The following is a 17,009-nucleotide window of genomic DNA, read 5'->3' as shown; positions in this document are numbered from 1 at the left end:
ATCAATTTTGGGTCCACTAGTTCTACTGATGATGGTAGATCCATTGATCTCAACTTTGGTTCCACCTATTCTACTGGTAATGAAGGATTTCTTGATTTAAATTTTGTTTCATATTCTTCCTCACACTTCAACACTAATACCAGTACAACTCTTTTGGCACAACAGGAGGACAAACATCCCTGCAACAACGAGGAGGAGATCACCAGGAGGTTCAAACTCTTCCTCTGTTCCCCGTGCACGGCGAGGACGTCTTTGGTAACCTGAAGGCTACTTCCGAGGAAGGTAGCGCTTTTGGTTACTATTCTGGTGGCTCAGGCGGTTACCACAGTGGCTCAAACGTTTCTCTTGAGCTCAGCCTCAACCCATCCGGAGCTGCTGACTAGGCTTAGTATAGCATAGTCCTCGTTTCCCTTTTTGTAATATAAAATCAATAAGATTGTGTGCATGTTTTCTTTTTCTTTTTGTTTAACCACAACAACACCAAGGATCGAACCTTGGTCACTTAATACTCTTTTCAAAACCATCGAGACTCTGCTGCACACATCTTTCAAAATGATTTATCACAACAATCAATTAAGTTGCACAGAGGTCTAGCTAGCATCCTCTGAGTCAAACCAAACACAAACAATTTCGTCGCTAGAATTCAGGGATTAATAAAGCTAAACACTTCCCATTCAGAAACACCTATAGAGCACCAAACTTAACACCTCTTACGCTCGTGATCTTTAGAACTAGAACACTAACATATCCTTCACTGGGCAGGAAAGTACATGTCTCAAAAGAATGCTACAAATTCGCTCCAAGTCATTATCGATAATTCATATCCTTAGTACCAAATCTAATCATGGTCATGTTTCACCTTAAAGAAGGAACATAGCCACATTCTTCTTCTTTCTCAATACAGTACCCTCATGGAAAAATACTAGCCCTAATGAATCTCTACTCAAGTAAACTCTCACCTTGAACTTTCAACTCCTTAAGTTCAGTTTCATCCAATAAGGCGACATTAATATAGGTATCTAACCTGGTATCACCTCGATAACAAACTCCACCACCCTCCTTATAGATAACCTAAGTATCTCCAAATTACCTCACTACACTCAAAAATTTATATCAATCTCTTCCCAAACCACAGAGTCAAGAATCCTGTTCAATGGCTAACACCTTAACCAAGGTGAGTTCTATCAAATGGTTACATCACACAACTACCACTAAAGCACTACAAGCACTGCCATAAAAACTGTTATAAAATAAACACTACTGGCACCACCACAAGGCTGCCATATGCACAAGTCTGCTATAGACATCAGGGAAAAAACCCATACTTTTACTCATAACTTTTCCTTCTAAAAGTTCATCACGTAGTGTATATAAAATCACCACACAACCTTCTTAGTCTACACTAAGAATTCAATCTCACACAAGGTCAGCATAATTGCCTCAGAGTCACTTTAATCACGTATCACATGTCAATTACCAAAACTCCACTAAGACGTCTCTTTATAAAACAAGATATCTAATCCTTGATACGTACACCTCATCTAAACATCTGTACGTCCAACTTAAGAAGACAAAATTTATAACAATTCATACTCGTATCCACACTAGGTACGTGCATAGGTCCACACCATGTCCTCAACCAAACACTTCAACAATCAAAAGAACCTCATTTCCATAAAACAATCCTCGTTGACTTAACAGAGTTGAATCAAGAGGTTCCTATTCCTCAAGGATTGTAACTTGCGGCCACTGAACTTATTCCCATACGAACCTACAAGACAACTGTAAGGTTCTAAGTACAACCCCTTCGAATATCCATCACCTAAGGAGTATAGTATGCTTGGCTAATACTTGTATGACACTTAAAACACAGTATAAGTCAAATACAAATTCATATTAACCAAGTCAATACTATAGGGAAGGTATTCACGTTCCTAAAACGACCTAGCGGCCTAAACAACTCCCAACACTCACGCATACCCAATGACTTAGCCAATACCGAAGAGCACACGATGGGGATCCGCTGCAGCCGGGCCATCACTCGGAAGGTATTGACACATCACCAAATATGCACCTTACGCTCTGATACCAAACTGTCACGCCCCGAATTTTAAATACAATTAAAATCCGAAACATGAATTATACAACTTAATAGAATAAACGTCCTGAATTTTTTTCTCACAAACAACCACACTTCACACCTCTCAATATTACAATAAATCAAATCCTCAAGTTAATTATTACAACACACTCTCACCAAATCAAATTGTAAGGCTCAATGAGCTTAACTCACCTCACTATTACAAATGCTGTAAAACTATAACAAATACTCTAACCCGCTCGATCACCGCCCTGATTCTCCTGACCTGCAGGATTACCCGCTACACCGTTTGAATAGTGTACCGGGATTGCAACAATACAAACCCGGTAAGCTTTTTGCAAAGCTCGTATGAGTAAATGAAAGGATTGCACGATTTAAAGTAACCAAATCAACTCATGCATAAATTTAACTCAAGTATTTTCTTTGCATAATAATTGAAGTGTACAATGTCACTTCAAGCATCAATCAACTCACATCTCAACATGACTACTCAAAAACAAACAACTGTTTACTCAATATATACTCACAGGCTTATGATTTATTTATATAAATCATCCCATGCAGTATATTATACTTACAGGCTTATGATTAATTAGATTAATCACCCCATTCAGTATATCATACTTACAGGCTTATGATTAATTATATTAATCACCCCATTCAGTATGTCATGTCATACCCAAGGGCATATGATAACTCGTTTATCCCCCAAGCAGTATGATGGCAGACAGACTAGAGCTCTAACTGTATCGTAAAGTGTCACCTGGGCCAAGGTTCACCTTACGAATGACTGCTTTTCTCAATTCACTCGACTCCTCATTTAATTCATCTCAACGACTCAACTATCGCACTTTACTCAATTACCCATTATCATAGACAACACAACATCTAAGATAAATCACATATTCCAAGGGTAATGCTCAAAATATAACTCAGTAAATCACACCATCCAATATATATTCCACGTAAATATATATATACGTAGTCACCCACACAAGAGTGACCACTAATACCAACTATAGTTCACATGCAATAAAATCTAGAAATTCATTTTTATAGTTTAAATACATTTTACTTACCTATGGACCGTAGTCGATCAAGTCCATATAATTTAAAACAAATATTTATTTTCGTAAAACAATTTCCACAATTTCTCAATTAAATAAAATCACCGAATTTCGGTTCGTGAATGAACCATGTGCGATTTACTCACCTCGATATTCCCGCTGCGTCTTCAATTCAACACAATACACACCGAAATCGTTCACCCAAGGGAGACCGTCAATCACCTAATCACACATGACCTTAACTTAGCCAATAGCTCAAAAACATACTCAAACGACAATCCAACGGTCGGATCGAAATTAAATGATGATCCAACGGTCGGATCCTCACGGATCGCCTTTAGGATCACCCCCCAAAAATCATCACGAAGATCCAACGGTCAGATCTTCCTGAATCGTCCTTACTAACATCTTCACAAATTTATACAAAAATCCGACGGACGGATTCTCACGAATCGCCTCCCTAATCACCGTTTTGCATTTATACGAAGATCCAACGGTCGGATCTTCGCCCATGACCACACAAAGCCACTGGGACAGTCATAAGATCATCGTATCAAAACTACAAGTCCATCTGACGGTCCTAACTTCACATATCACAAATCTAACGATCGAAATCGATCGAAACTTAAAAATTCATAACTTCATCATACGATATCCAAAAATTATGAATTATATATGCAAACGATCGTATCGACACGTAGAACACAAAAATGGACAGAAACTGTCCTTGGGGTGTCCGGAGGTCGCCGGAAACCACCATCACAGTGGCGGCACAGCCACCCATCCGAAGTCAAAATTAGACAAAACTCCCAACATCAAAGTCCTTCAACTCAACTCCAATTTCACTTTTCATAACTACACCAAAGTCAGATTATAAGCCAAAAAGTAGAATTTTACCTCGCAAGTTTTGAAACCCGAAGAACCCTAGTTTCCCAATCTTCAAAATTCGATCACCCCGGATCAAATCGCTGCAAGCCTTCTTGGGGATAGCTTCTACTTCCTCTGGGCTAGAAAAGCCCTCAAAGAACTCGAGCTATAGTGGCCGGAGCTGGGAGAACCAAGGTGGCGAAGGAAGACGATTTCCAGCTCGGCTGTGCGGCTTCTCGGTCTTCTAGCGGCCACCACGATGGTTATCTCAAGTCGATGTCTTCTGGAAAGTTGTAGAAAACTTCACGGTGAGAAAAATTGCTTTTGGAATCAGGTCGATCGGAGGCCTGTAGAGGAAGATATGGCCAGACAAAGTAGAGCCCAGAAAAAGTGGGGAAGAGCGATTTCGTCTCCGACGAGGCTCTCTTCTCGACCTTGTAGAGCCTCATACAGCTCGTATTTCACTTCGATTTCTTCTACAAACTCGTAAAGGGGGTCGAGACCAGAAAAACCCACTTTGTTTCACATCAATCGGTGACCGGATGAGGAAGAACGAAGGTGACGAAGGGAGGGGGTCGCGGCTGGGCTCGGGAGAGAAATGGGGAGAAATTTCTGGAGTTCCAGAAATTCTGTCCTCATTTGCAATATTCGGATTTTTTTTTTCATATTTATAGAAAATCCCAATTTTCAAATATTCGTAACTTATTCATACGAACTCCGAATATTACGTTCCATATGTCCACGAACTCGTATCGACGCGCTCTACAACTTTCATGAAGGAAGTTTTCCCAATTTCCCAATGTATAAAAAGTCAACTCCTTTGACCCCCCTAAAACGTTCAGTTTTCAAAATAAAATCGCTCGAACTAATTCCACACTCCTCTAAGCTTCGTACTCGTGTCCACGACCACGAAATCATTTCCAAAACGTCATCGGAAATTAACTTGAATTTTTCAGGTATTACAATTATACTGCGAGGGGGACATATAACCTGAACCTCGAGTACTAATACATGAATCCTCGTAGAGTACATCCCGGATCATCACAGGAGTCTCCTCTAACCAATAATCATCTAACCACTCAACACTAGCAAGATGCGCCAATCTATGGGCCACACCATTTGCTTCACGATAAATAGATCGTAGAGTAAAGGAGGAAAGTGAGCTCAAATAGGCCTTACAATCCTCCACTATACAACCTACCTCAGAGAGATCTTCCGTATTTCTATGAAGAGCCGTAATCACCGCAGCACAGTCGGTCTCAATATCAACACTATCCATGCCTTGGTGAATAAGTAAAAGAAGACCAGCTCTCATAGCCTCCACCTCCATTTGGAAAGCTGATCTAACCCGGGAAAAAGGCCGTGCAATTGCAGCTAAACACTCACCATCTTCATTTCTAATAACGGCCCCGATCCCACCATAACCAGTTGCTCCATGAAAAGCCCCGTCCGTGTTCAGTTTAAGTCTACCCCTCGGGGGCAGCTCCCATTTCACTTGCGTCCTGGACTTATTCTTTCTAGACACTGGGTGCGCCTTGTGATAATCATCAAGAAGTTTGCTAGCCCAGCCTGCAGCATTAAGAGGACAAAAAGAATTGCCCTTCCATACAACACCATTTCGTTCATGCCATAGGGCCCATAACAACATATAAAACAAATCCCATTTGTCTTTAGGAAGAGAATCACATGCATGCAAGATCCATGCAGAAATGGTCATGCATTGAATGTTGCGTACCTTTAGGTTGAGTGGACCACATAACCAAAACTCCTCTACCCTTTTGCACTCTGTCAACACATGCAGGTCATCTTCATCATGCAACCCACAGAAAGGACAGCTAGTATCCGTGATATTACACCTACGAGCCAACGCCTTTCCACATAAAGACCCGGACTTTTGGGGGAACACGGGCCTTCCATAATCCTTTCCAGTGCAGATCACACGCCCTCACGGAGCTTCCAGATGACGATGCACGATTAGTAAAATCCTCCATGAGTCTGAGAGTATGGTAACCACTTCTGACACTATAAATCCCCTTCTTATCATAATGCCACACCCATCTATCCCTCTGTTCACGAATACTAAGCGGGATACCAGCAATAATATCAACCTCCGCCTTCGTAAAAATTTCCTCAACAAAAGGCATAGCCCATTCCTTCGTTTCTTGCTCAATCAGGTCAACAACCAACAGGTCCTCCAGCCCTTCCATAGGCAACGAGAAGGGTTTGAAACTATGGGGTAAAGGAAGCCACGGATCTTCCCATACCCTAATGGAAGCCCCAGTACCGACCTTGTATCGAAGCCCCTTCCGCAGCACCTCTTGCCCCTTCAATATACTTCGCCAGGCAAAAGAGACATCACCCACAATAGAAGCATTCATAAAGTCAGTTTCCGGGAAATACCGAGCTTTCAGCAACCTTGCAATCAAGGAGTGTGGATTCTGAATTAACCTCCATCCCTGCTTGGCCAGAAGGGCAAGATTGAACATATGCATGTTACGAAAACCCAATCCTCCTTCTGCTTTTCGTACACATAGGCGATCCCACGAAAGCCAATGTATCTTCCTTGCCTCATCACTAGAACCCCACCAGAATCTTGACATCAAGCTGTGCATCTCATTGCATAACTGAATTGGAATCTCGAAACAGCTCATGACGTATGTTGGGATTGATTGAGCAACAGCCTTGATAAGTAACTCCTTTCCGGCAGCACTTAGAGTTTTCTCCCTCCAACCTCGCGTTCTCTTCTTAATACGCTCATTCAAGAAACTAAAAGCATCAGCTTTTGAATAGCTAACTTCAATAGGAAGGCCAAGGTACTTATCGTGCTTTGCCACCCTGGCAACATGAAGAATTTCTGAAATATCCTCTTGGACCACCCGGTTAACATTTTGGCTAAAAGAGATGTTGCTTTTCTGATAATTCACGAGTTGGCCTGACACACGTTCATACTCTTCAAGTATATCTTTCAAAACAAACGTGTCCTCATACTCTGCTTGGAAAAAAATAAACGAATCATCAGCGAAGAAAAGGTGGGAGATACAAGGCGCACCTGTACAAATTTGAATCCCATGAAGCACCCCATCACTTTCTGCTTGTAAGATCAACCTCGAGAGAACCTCAGCACATAGAAGGAACAGGTATGGTGAAATAGAATCGCCTTGTCTCAAGCCCCTAGCCGGCACTAGATTGCCTCTGGGCTCCCCATTTAATACAAAGGAGTAAGAAACCGTTGTAATACAACACATAATCCATTGCGTCCATCTAGGGCAGAACCCAAACCCAAGCAAAACAAACTCCAGGAAACTCCACTCCACCCGATCGTATGCTTTACTCATGTCCAGTTTCAAGGCCCCAAAGCCAAAGTTACCTCTTCTTCTTCTCTTTAGAAAGTGTGAAATCTCAAACGCAGCAAGAGAGTTGTCTGAAATAAGTCGACCAGGGACGAAGGCACTCTGAAAAGGAGAGATGATATCCTCAAGCAAGGGCTTCAATCGATTAGCTAACACCTTGGAGCCAATTTTGTACAATACATTACACAAACTAATAGGCCGCAACTGACTCATAAACTCTGGGTCCTTAACTTTTGGAATAAGCGTGACATTTGTATGATTAAGCTCCCTGGTCAACACCTCCGAACCAATGAAACTTCGAATGGCCTCCAAAACATCATTGCCAACCAAGGACCAAAAGTGTTGATAGAAGCATGGTGAAAAACCATCCGGTCCCGGGGCTTTCGAAGGATGCATTTGTTTCAACGCTCTATGCACCTCGTCCAAAGACACCGGTCTCGTAAGTTCCATATTCATCTCCTCAGTGATCAAACGGGGAATAACTCCACTAACTCTTTCAAAAGCAGAAGGATGTGAGGAAGTAAACAGGTCCCCAAAGTAGGAAAGGATTTGGTAATTGTCTCAGTTTTGTTGTATTATATTAACTTTTTTGTCTGCCAACTTACAAACGGCGGGAGGGACTCCTATTCGTTTTCTAAGAGTATTTTATTTGCACCATAATTGGGTGCCTAAACGATCAAAGTACTATTGAAGATTTTTGCTTAGAGCAACTCAAACAGTTTCCCTATATTTTAATTTTTCTCTATTTTAGGAAAAAACAAACCTCTTTTGCTCTAATATATTCCCTATAACTATCCCCATTTCAGGGAAAGTGAGGTAAGATGCACCACGAGAGTGGGTAGCCTTAACCGGATGTGTGGTAACAGGTAAGTCTGAAGACTGTTCCCGTCCCTGTCAGGGGAGATGCCAACCATCTCTCCTTTCTGTGACCGTCTCCTTCTGCAATTTCGCGCTCGTCCGGCGGCGCATGATGTCGAGCGGGCCTTTGTGCTCTGCCGGCTTCTTTGTGCGGCTGCCGGACGGGTAATCTAAATGCGGGCTCCGAGGCAGCGGCTTTCTGGATGGTGTGCTCGTAGTTCTGGTAGCTTTTGTCTCGCCGGCGGTCTGGGGCGGCATCTCTGCGTTCATGGCGGTGCAGTGTGGCATCTTCATTCTGTGGGTTGACTGCTGCTGTGAATCGGGGATCGGTGACGGCGATGGAGGCTCTCGGTGAACTGCATCGGTTTGGTGCCTTGGGCAATCTGAGGGAGTGGTCTCGGGTTGCTCAGTCTTCAGGCGTTTTGGAGTTTCACGGTGGTCGACATTGGAGTGACTGGGCTTCGGGTTGCAGCGGTGCCGGAAGGGATGGTGGGGAGCGGCGACACGTGCAATGGATGACGTCTTGGGCCGGGTTGGGCTGGTTTGCTAGGGCTTGAGTGATGGTGTCCTTGGGCTGTTCCTTTTTGGGCCTCTATAAATTGGGCCTGGTTTTTTTAGGCTTGAATTATGTTAGTAGCTTTGTTTACTTCCAATAATCCCCTAAGTATTTTTAGGGACCCATGCACTTTTTGTGCTTCTAGCGGATCTTCTGGAGTAGTACCGAAGGAAGATTCATGCTATTTCGAATGTATTTAATGTTAAATGAGTACCCTAGTTTCTACGTACCACTGTGGGTACTAGCACAACTTGCCTACCTCTATTGGTAGCGGGAAGGTATGTAATGGTCATTCTGATTTGTGATCAATATAGTGGCTTTTTGCCTTGATTCAAAAAAAAAAAAAAAAAAAAATTCAGGGAAAGTGAGGAAAAAAAAAACTAAATTTAGCAGCAATCTCTAAAATTTTAAGGAAGAATTATGGAGATTTTAGGGATTGTTGTAAACTAAAGAATCTGTTGGAGTTGGAGAAGAAAAAGAGGCTAAAGTTTTGACTTTTGCTTCCCTATAATACAGAAATTATAGAGAAGCTGTTGGAGTTACTCTTAGGGACATGTAGTTTTGTCCTAGTTTGTATTAAGTTTTACTTGCTAAAAGTGAGCTCCAAGCTTGAACAACTAGAATTAGGTGCTTAATTTTGGTGTGTGTATCTCTTTGGCCAGCTTTTGGCCACGTATTAATGCAACTAAATTTGGCTCAAAAAATAAAATACCCTGTAAGTCATATTTGAATCTTATTGAGAACAATAAAAAAAGGTTATCAGCATAATAAATATCGTTTGAAAAAACATCGTATTCGTCGATTTATTTGGTCATGATTATTGTTAACTTCAGAAAATTCTCAATATCTTAACCGTCCATGTAGGTCGGAAAAAAAAAATTATCTACCATTTTTTTTTTTTAAGCGAAGGAGGCCAGCACAATTTTACAATTAAGCAAGTAGTATAAAAACAACACACCCCTTAGGGTCGTTAGAAAAAGCCGTTTTACAGAGTACCAAATCTATACTACTAAAGCTGAGAGGACCAGCCTCAAATTTCACTATGAAATCCAAAGTGACCTTGCAGGGCCTACTTTAGAAGAAATTTTATCGAAAATTTGGCAGAATTGCCCATAAAATGCACTATCTGTTGAAGGAAACACGATTTAGTGTGCCTAGTCAAAATAGGATTACTTATCTAGATTTAATAAGGAGAGAATATCCTAGATTTCCATATCATAGATGGAATAGGAATCCTTGTACTTACCAAGATTGTACTTGTAATACTCTATATAAAGAGACCCCTATTATCAATTAAAGACACAACAATTCTCTTTACTTTCTCTTTGCAATTTAGTTTTCCTTAAACACTATCAAATCCTGCAAAACAAACTAAACACTTCTAATAGCACGAATCCAACCTCAAACTCCTAGAATCTACCTGCTCCCCATGGTAACAACTACACTCCAACTAAAATACATATGGGTCATAGCCTTTAAATCTCGATAATCAAAACACTAAATTACAATACAAACCAAATATGACCACTGTACTTACATAGGCATTCGCAAGCATAATTAGCTATAATGAGCCACGCTCATGCTACCGCCAGCGGTACCAACTTCCGCCAAAGGAGTGACCTACGGGAACACAGCCAAGCAGGCTACCGCCTGAGCCCCGGCTTACCCCCAGATCACCGCTGACGTGCCACCACGCGCCGCGGCAAGACAGCATCAGAAGCTCCAGAAGCTGGGGACTGAAGCATATCAGTCCCAAATCGAAAACATGGAGAATATCAGCTCCTTCCTCACCTATAAAAGGTTCTCTCTTCTCTCCTCATTAATGACGCATTTAATACTTACCTACTGTTACTTTGTCAACATAAATACATTGACTAACTTAGGCATCGGAGAAGAGAAGACCACCCAACGCGGTCTCCCGTTGACGCCCTTTGTATTTTACTTGACAGGTAGCGGAAGCTCTGAAAACATCACAAGTAACGGTCCGCCCACCAAACCAGCGTTAACAAAGGTTTAGCTACCGCTGAACTTTAAACATTAACATTGGCGCCGTCTGTGGGAACCCTTGAACAAAAGGCCATCCCACCACAACCACCATGACTAACGGTAGCGGGGGAAACGCTGAGGAGCAAGCGGATCAGTCCGCCAACCCCCATCCCACCAATCCCGTGGATAACATTAACCCAGCGGTTAACGTTAACCGCGCACTATTCAACACACCGGTCAACCCCGGCGTGGAACCCCAGGTTACACCCTAGATCCCGCCAACCCAAGCTACAGTGGAGGCTCAGCCAAGCGGCAGCCGCCCACCGGTACCGGACCTCGCCGCTATGTATGAGCTGGCACTGGCAGACCTTCACAAAGCAAATAGAGAACTGATCGGTTATTTTTATGCCAACAATTTTCCTACTACCGATTTGAATGTCAATTGTAGAATAAGGAAGTAGGGTCTCCCGCAGAGGACTTATGGAACTAATTGTAAGACTTTCCGAGTTTAAGAGTTGATTGTGAAGTTTGTGAAAACAATTGAAAGTAAATAACAAATAATGAAATTGCTTAAGGTTGAGAATCAATAGAGAAGCAGAAGTCAGGGAATGTATCCACCACCAATCAATCAAGTATGCAAACCATGTCTAACCTAGTCTTATTTACCTAAGGATGAGGATGCTCAAGTTAACCCAACGCCTGAATTAACCTATTGTTTTTCCTTACTTGTATGCTAGGTGAGAGACGCTCTACACCTAACCTATTTCCTAAAATGCAACCTAGGTTGACGCAACTCTAGATTTAACACATAGAAATCATTAAGATTAAGAAAAATGAGACATCATGAGTACGACGCGTCTCAATTTATCTAGGAACCTAATCACTCACCTTATAGACGATTTACTACTCTAGAACTTTCAACGGAACCTTCTTAAAAGAAACAGGCAATGATCATTCATAGCAATAGAATCCTAAACATGCAATCTAAGTTGGCCACCAAAGAAAGCACATAAGGAAATCATCAATGTAAAAATAGTGATTAAGTTCTCATCCATTGAATAAGCAAAAACTAATTAAATGTCATAGCATGGCATACAATCATGATTGGGGCTTCAACATGCCCTAACTACTTAAAATTTAGTTGCACATGGTTTGAATTGGAAGCACAAAAGAATTCATAAGAAAAGTAAAACAGAAAAACCCTAAAAATCAAGTTGGAAAAGTCGTCAGAACGACTGGTCGGCGGGATCTGCCGACTGGTCGGTGGATGGCTGATCTGCTTTCTTTTGCTCGGGTTTCTTTCTTGATTCTCGCGCGTAAGAGTCTTTTCGTTAGCTTTTCTAGCCTTTTTATATTGCTCTTGAGTCCTCCTCCATTCCTGTTTGGTTTGAGAGTCCTTAAAGTGTAGAGAAGATCAACTTTTTAATTCTCTGATTGAATTAGGATTTCTCCACATCACTTTGTCCAATGAGAATTCGTCATGTCATCATCAATATCTCTGCGAATATCTCCATAATTTTCTGCAATATCTCCATGGATTGGGCTTCTCGTTCCGTCAAGGTCTTTTGCTTGGGCTAGGACTTCAAGCTTTTCCTTATTTGCACATCTTTCCTCAATATTATCTTCTTTTTGTATATTTGCTCCAAACAACCTAATAAACACCAAAGTAAATAAATAAAGAGAAAATAGAATAAACTAACAAAGATTAATATAGGGATTAACCATATACACGTTGCATAAAATGCTCCTATCAAGAACGCGAGCAGGAGCGCAGAGAAAAGGCCGAGGCCCAGAAGCAGGTGGCCACGCTAATGTCAAGATTTGACGAGCTGAAGAAGGCGCTGGAGGCAAACGCCAACCCAGCACAAAGCGCACAATCGCGGAGCACCAGACGCAGTCAGCCCAACACCGGCGGACTGGTACTAAGACCAATCATACAAATGCATGTACCGCTGAACCCACCAGAGCTACGGGGAATGGGGCCACCGCCACCACCCCGACTAATGTTGGAGCAGGAGGCGGAGTCACAACCGCACACCAACCGCTCGATTGCTAGGGCCAGAACTGAGGGTAATCCGCCTGCCCCCAAGCCGGAGCTGGTCCAACGGAACCTCCACGCGGGGCCCGCTGGTGATGCCACCGCCCTAATACTAGAGCGGATGCAACAATTAGAACAAAGGCTAATCCGGGCAGAGGCAGGCGCCCCAGCGCCAATACCAAATCCACTCTTTACGTCCAGGCCAGGACCATTCACCGCCAGGATCCTGCATGCCATCGGCCCGGGGCACGTAAAGACGCCAAAGATGTCACATTACAACGGCAAGACCGACCCCTTTGTCCATATGGACACATTCAAAAAAGTCACCAATAACAAGGGGTTCGATGACGCCACCCTCTGCCACTTGTTTAGTGAAACACTGGAGAGTGAGGCGATGAGTTGGTTTTTTGAGTGCCCGCCGGGATCCATTGATTCATTCCATGCCCTATTAAATGCTTTCCTCTCTCGGTTCATCCTATTGCCGGCCGGACACCACACTACAACTCAGCTATTCAGCCTCAAGCAGGGGGCAGAGGAAACATTAAAATCATTTGTCACCAGGTGGCGAGCGGCAACGTCCCAGTGCCGCGATCTCGATAAAACAATGGCGCTGGCAGCTTTCAAGTAGGGACTCCTCAAGGGGCCATTTCTCTATCACCTCAATTACAATCATCCAAATGCCGCTTACGACCATGTCATGAGCGAGGCTATCATCCATGCACAGGCAGAATTCATCACATATGGAGAAACCCCCCCACCGCCACCCAAGCCTGTAAAGTCCACCCAACCCTCCACTAGCCATCAGGAAACCGCTAGCAAAACTTCTGCTACGCCGGCAACTGATAAGAAGAGAGAGTGGCAACAAGGCAACTACCAGAGCAAGCGGCAGAAGGACCAACATTACAACAAGGGCAACCGCTCATCTCATGGGGATAACCGTAATAAATCAACGGAGTCATCCCAGCGGTACGCAGTGTTTACGGTCCTCACAGCCTCATACGAGGAAATATACGACCAGTGCAAGGACCAGATTCTGCCACCACCACGAAGAAAATACCCAAGGGTGGGAAAGCCCAGAAACACTGGCAAGTGGTGCAAATACTACGAGGACAGCGGACACAATACCAACAATTGCAACGCCCTCAAAACAGCCATTGAGACCTTGTACCGAAACGGTAAGATGGAACAATTCAAGATGCACCAACCACCACCTGTGATCGCCAACATTGAGCCCATGGGCCGCATCAACACCATCGACGGTGGTGCTCCAATCACCAACATGTCTCACAGGGAAAAAAAGCGCTATGCACGTGCTAACCACCCCAAGGAGGTGTGCAATATCCGCTACGAGAGGTCCGCTAAACTCCCAAAATCTGGTTGGGAGCCCATCACCTTCTCAAAGGAGGAGGAGCGCGGAGTATACCTGCCCCACGACGATCCATTCTTGATCGACGCCATACTCGGTAAATGGTCAGTGGGAAGGATCCTTGTCGACAGCGGGTCCGCTGTAAATGTCATCTTCAACGGTTGCTACGACAAACTTCATCAGAATAGAAAACTACTACAGGACCATGAGCCATTGCTTAGCTTCTCCGGTGACATTACATAGCCATTGGGATCTGACTACATGCGACTGGTTATCGGCATCAGTCCATGTATGGCAGAAATCCATACAGATTTCATCATCGTGGATTGCTTCAGTTCATATAATGCCATCATTGGTCGACCGGCACTCAACAAGCTCAAGTGCATCATCGCCGGATACATGCTCCTCATGAAGTTCCCTACTCCCAACGGGACAGGCTGTGTGAGGGGAAGTCAACAATTGGCACGAGAATGCTATTCCACAACCGTGGCACGATCAGCGCGCCGCCATGAAATCCTGACAGTGGGAAACCATGCACCGGCACCAAATATCTTTGAGGATCCCAGGGATGACGAGAAGAAATATGTCAAAAAAGAGCCTGTCAACCCAGAAACATCCCTAACGGTTATCAGCATCTCCAACGAGCACCCTGAGCGGACAGTCCGCATCGGCGCTCAGCTAGACCCAGAGGTAGTGGCTGAACTCACCCAATTTCTACGTGAGAACGCCACAGTCTTTGCATGGTCCTACGCTGACATGCCAGACATCTCCCCTGAGATCATCACACACAAATTAAGTATCAAGCCATCCGCCTACCCTGTCAAGCAGCGACGACGGGCCTTTGACGAGGAGAGATATCGTGCAATAGGGGAAGAGGTGGCCAAGCTCCAGAGCATTGGATTCATCAGCCAAGTCAACTACCCTCAGTGGATTTCCAACTTGGCCATGGTCAAAAAACCCAGCGGAAAGTGGCGAATGTGTGTCGACTTCAAGGGCCTCAACAAGGCATGCCCCAAGGACAGCTTCCTGCTACCTCGCATAGACCAGTTGGTCGATGCAACTGCTGGGCATGAACTACTTAGCATGATGGATGCCTTTTCCGGCTACAATCAGATCAAGATTCACCCCGGCAACCAGGAGTGTACCTCCTTCACCACCGACAAGGGCCTATACTGCTACAATGTCATGCCTTTCGGTTTGAAGAACGCCGGTGCAACCTACCAGCGGCTGATGAATGCTATGTTCGCTGAACATCTGGGCAAAATCATCGAGGTCTACGTGGACGATATGTTTGTAAAAAGCATAAGGGCCAGCGGACACGTGGCGAACCTCAGAATCATATTCGCCATTCTCTTGGCTTATGCTATGCGCCTCAACCCAGAAAAATGCTTCTTCGGCGTCACCACCAGCAAATTTCTAGGTTACATAGTCAGTGAACGGGGCATAGAGGCCAACCCCGACAAGGTACAGGCCATCCTCAACATGAAGGCGCCAGAGTGGAAGAAACACGTTCAGAGCCTCCAGGGAAAACTAACTGCCCTTTCTCGGTTCATCTCCAGACTCACTGACAGATGTCTCCCATTCTTCAAAGTCCTGAAGACAACCCACAAAAAGGTCTTCGACTGGAACCCAGACTGTGAGGCGGCGTTCCAGAGCTTGAAGGAGTACTTGGCAGCAGTTCCGCTCCTCTCTATTCCTGTGCAGGGGGAGACATTGTATATATACCTAGCGGTATCACAGTCAGCGGTAAGCTGCACCATTGTCTGGCTGGACGGCCAGGACGAGCTCCCCGTATTCTACGCCGGCAGAGGCATGAACGGGGCTGAAACAAGATATCCATCCCTGGAACAGCTCGCTCTCGCGCTCATCGTCTCCGCTAGACGCCTCCGCTAGTATTTTCAGGCCCACACAATTCATGTCTTAACAAATCAACAGCTGAGGCAGGTAATGCAGAACCCTGAACACTCGGGCCGCCTCAGCAGGTGGGCCATCGAGCTCAGCGAGTTCGACATTGACTACAAACCGAGAACCGCAATGAAGGGCCAGGCGGTAGCGGACTTCATTGCTGAACTCACCGAGCGTCAGGTCGAACCCAACATAGGGGCAGGGCCCAGCACGGAAATGATAACCGCTGAGGAACCAGCCCCCCAGGAATCGGACTGGAACCTACACGTGGACGGCTCCGCTTGTGCCAGGGCCAACGGCGTCGGAGTCATCTTGACAGGGCCAGGGGACTGAACGTGGAATACGCGTTAAAATTCAACTTCAAAGCCTCAAACAATATGGCGGAGTATGAAGCGCTCATTGTCGGCTTACTCCTCGCCATCGACTCAGGAGCTGACAGTGTCAACATATTCAGCGACTCCCAGCTTGTCGTTAACCAGGTCAATGACAGTTTCCAGGCCAAGGACCAACAGTTAGCGGCATACTTGGGGTACGTCAAGACGCTCCTCAAAAAATTCAAATTTTACACCATCACTCAGATCCCCAAGGAAAGGAACGCCAAGGCTAATTCACTGGCAAGACTAGCAACCGCCCAGCCACACCAAAGTCCAGCGGACACAAGGGTGGAATGTCTTGACAAGCCAAGCATCACAAAAACTCTAGCGGAGATCTTCAACATTGAGGTCAGTCCTAGTTGGATGGACGAAATCATCGAATACAAGCGCAATGGGACGTTGCCAGAGGACAAAGTTGAAGCACGACCCGCTACAACATCCAAAATGGTAAGCTTTACCGCCAGGGGTTCACTCACCCCAACCTCCGCTGTCTAACCCCAGAGGAGGGAAAGGTCGTTCTGGCAATGATACATGGCGGGGA

The 17,009-nt window shown here is 44.5% G+C and overlaps 1 protein-coding gene, 1 long non-coding RNA gene and 1 other non-coding gene across 3 annotated transcripts; all 3 read right to left on the bottom strand.

The window, feature by feature from the left end:
• Positions 1 to 2,152: 2,152 nt before the first annotated feature.
• Positions 2,153 to 4,605, bottom strand: LOC133733740 (uncharacterized). The gene is made up of 3 exons (XR_009857863.1): positions 4,066 to 4,605; positions 3,315 to 3,390; positions 2,153 to 2,381 (listed from the first exon to the last, which is right to left on the bottom strand). It is a non-coding gene; the product is annotated as an uncharacterized LOC133733740 (long non-coding RNA).
• Positions 4,606 to 4,987: 382 nt separating this feature from the next.
• On the bottom strand, positions 4,988 to 5,752 carry LOC133730792 (uncharacterized). The gene has a single exon (XM_062158315.1). It carries the CDS (start codon positions 5,750 to 5,752, stop codon positions 4,988 to 4,990), a length of 765 nt encoding a protein of 254 aa, XP_062014299.1.
• Positions 5,753 to 8,190: 2,438 nt separating this feature from the next.
• LOC133734927 (U6atac minor spliceosomal RNA) lies at positions 8,191 to 8,318 on the bottom strand. Its single transcript, XR_009858672.1, has one exon. It is a non-coding gene; the product is annotated as a U6atac minor spliceosomal RNA (small nuclear RNA).
• Between the last annotated feature and the right edge of the window lie 8,691 nt (positions 8,319 to 17,009).

The sequence above is a fragment of the Rosa rugosa genome, chromosome 2 (genome assembly GCF_958449725.1).
Source record: "Rosa rugosa chromosome 2, drRosRugo1.1, whole genome shotgun sequence".
Taxonomy (NCBI): Eukaryota; Viridiplantae; Streptophyta; class Magnoliopsida; order Rosales; family Rosaceae; genus Rosa; species Rosa rugosa.
Note: the sequence above shows the minus strand (reverse complement) of the source record. Positions and strands in the feature narration are given on the sequence as shown.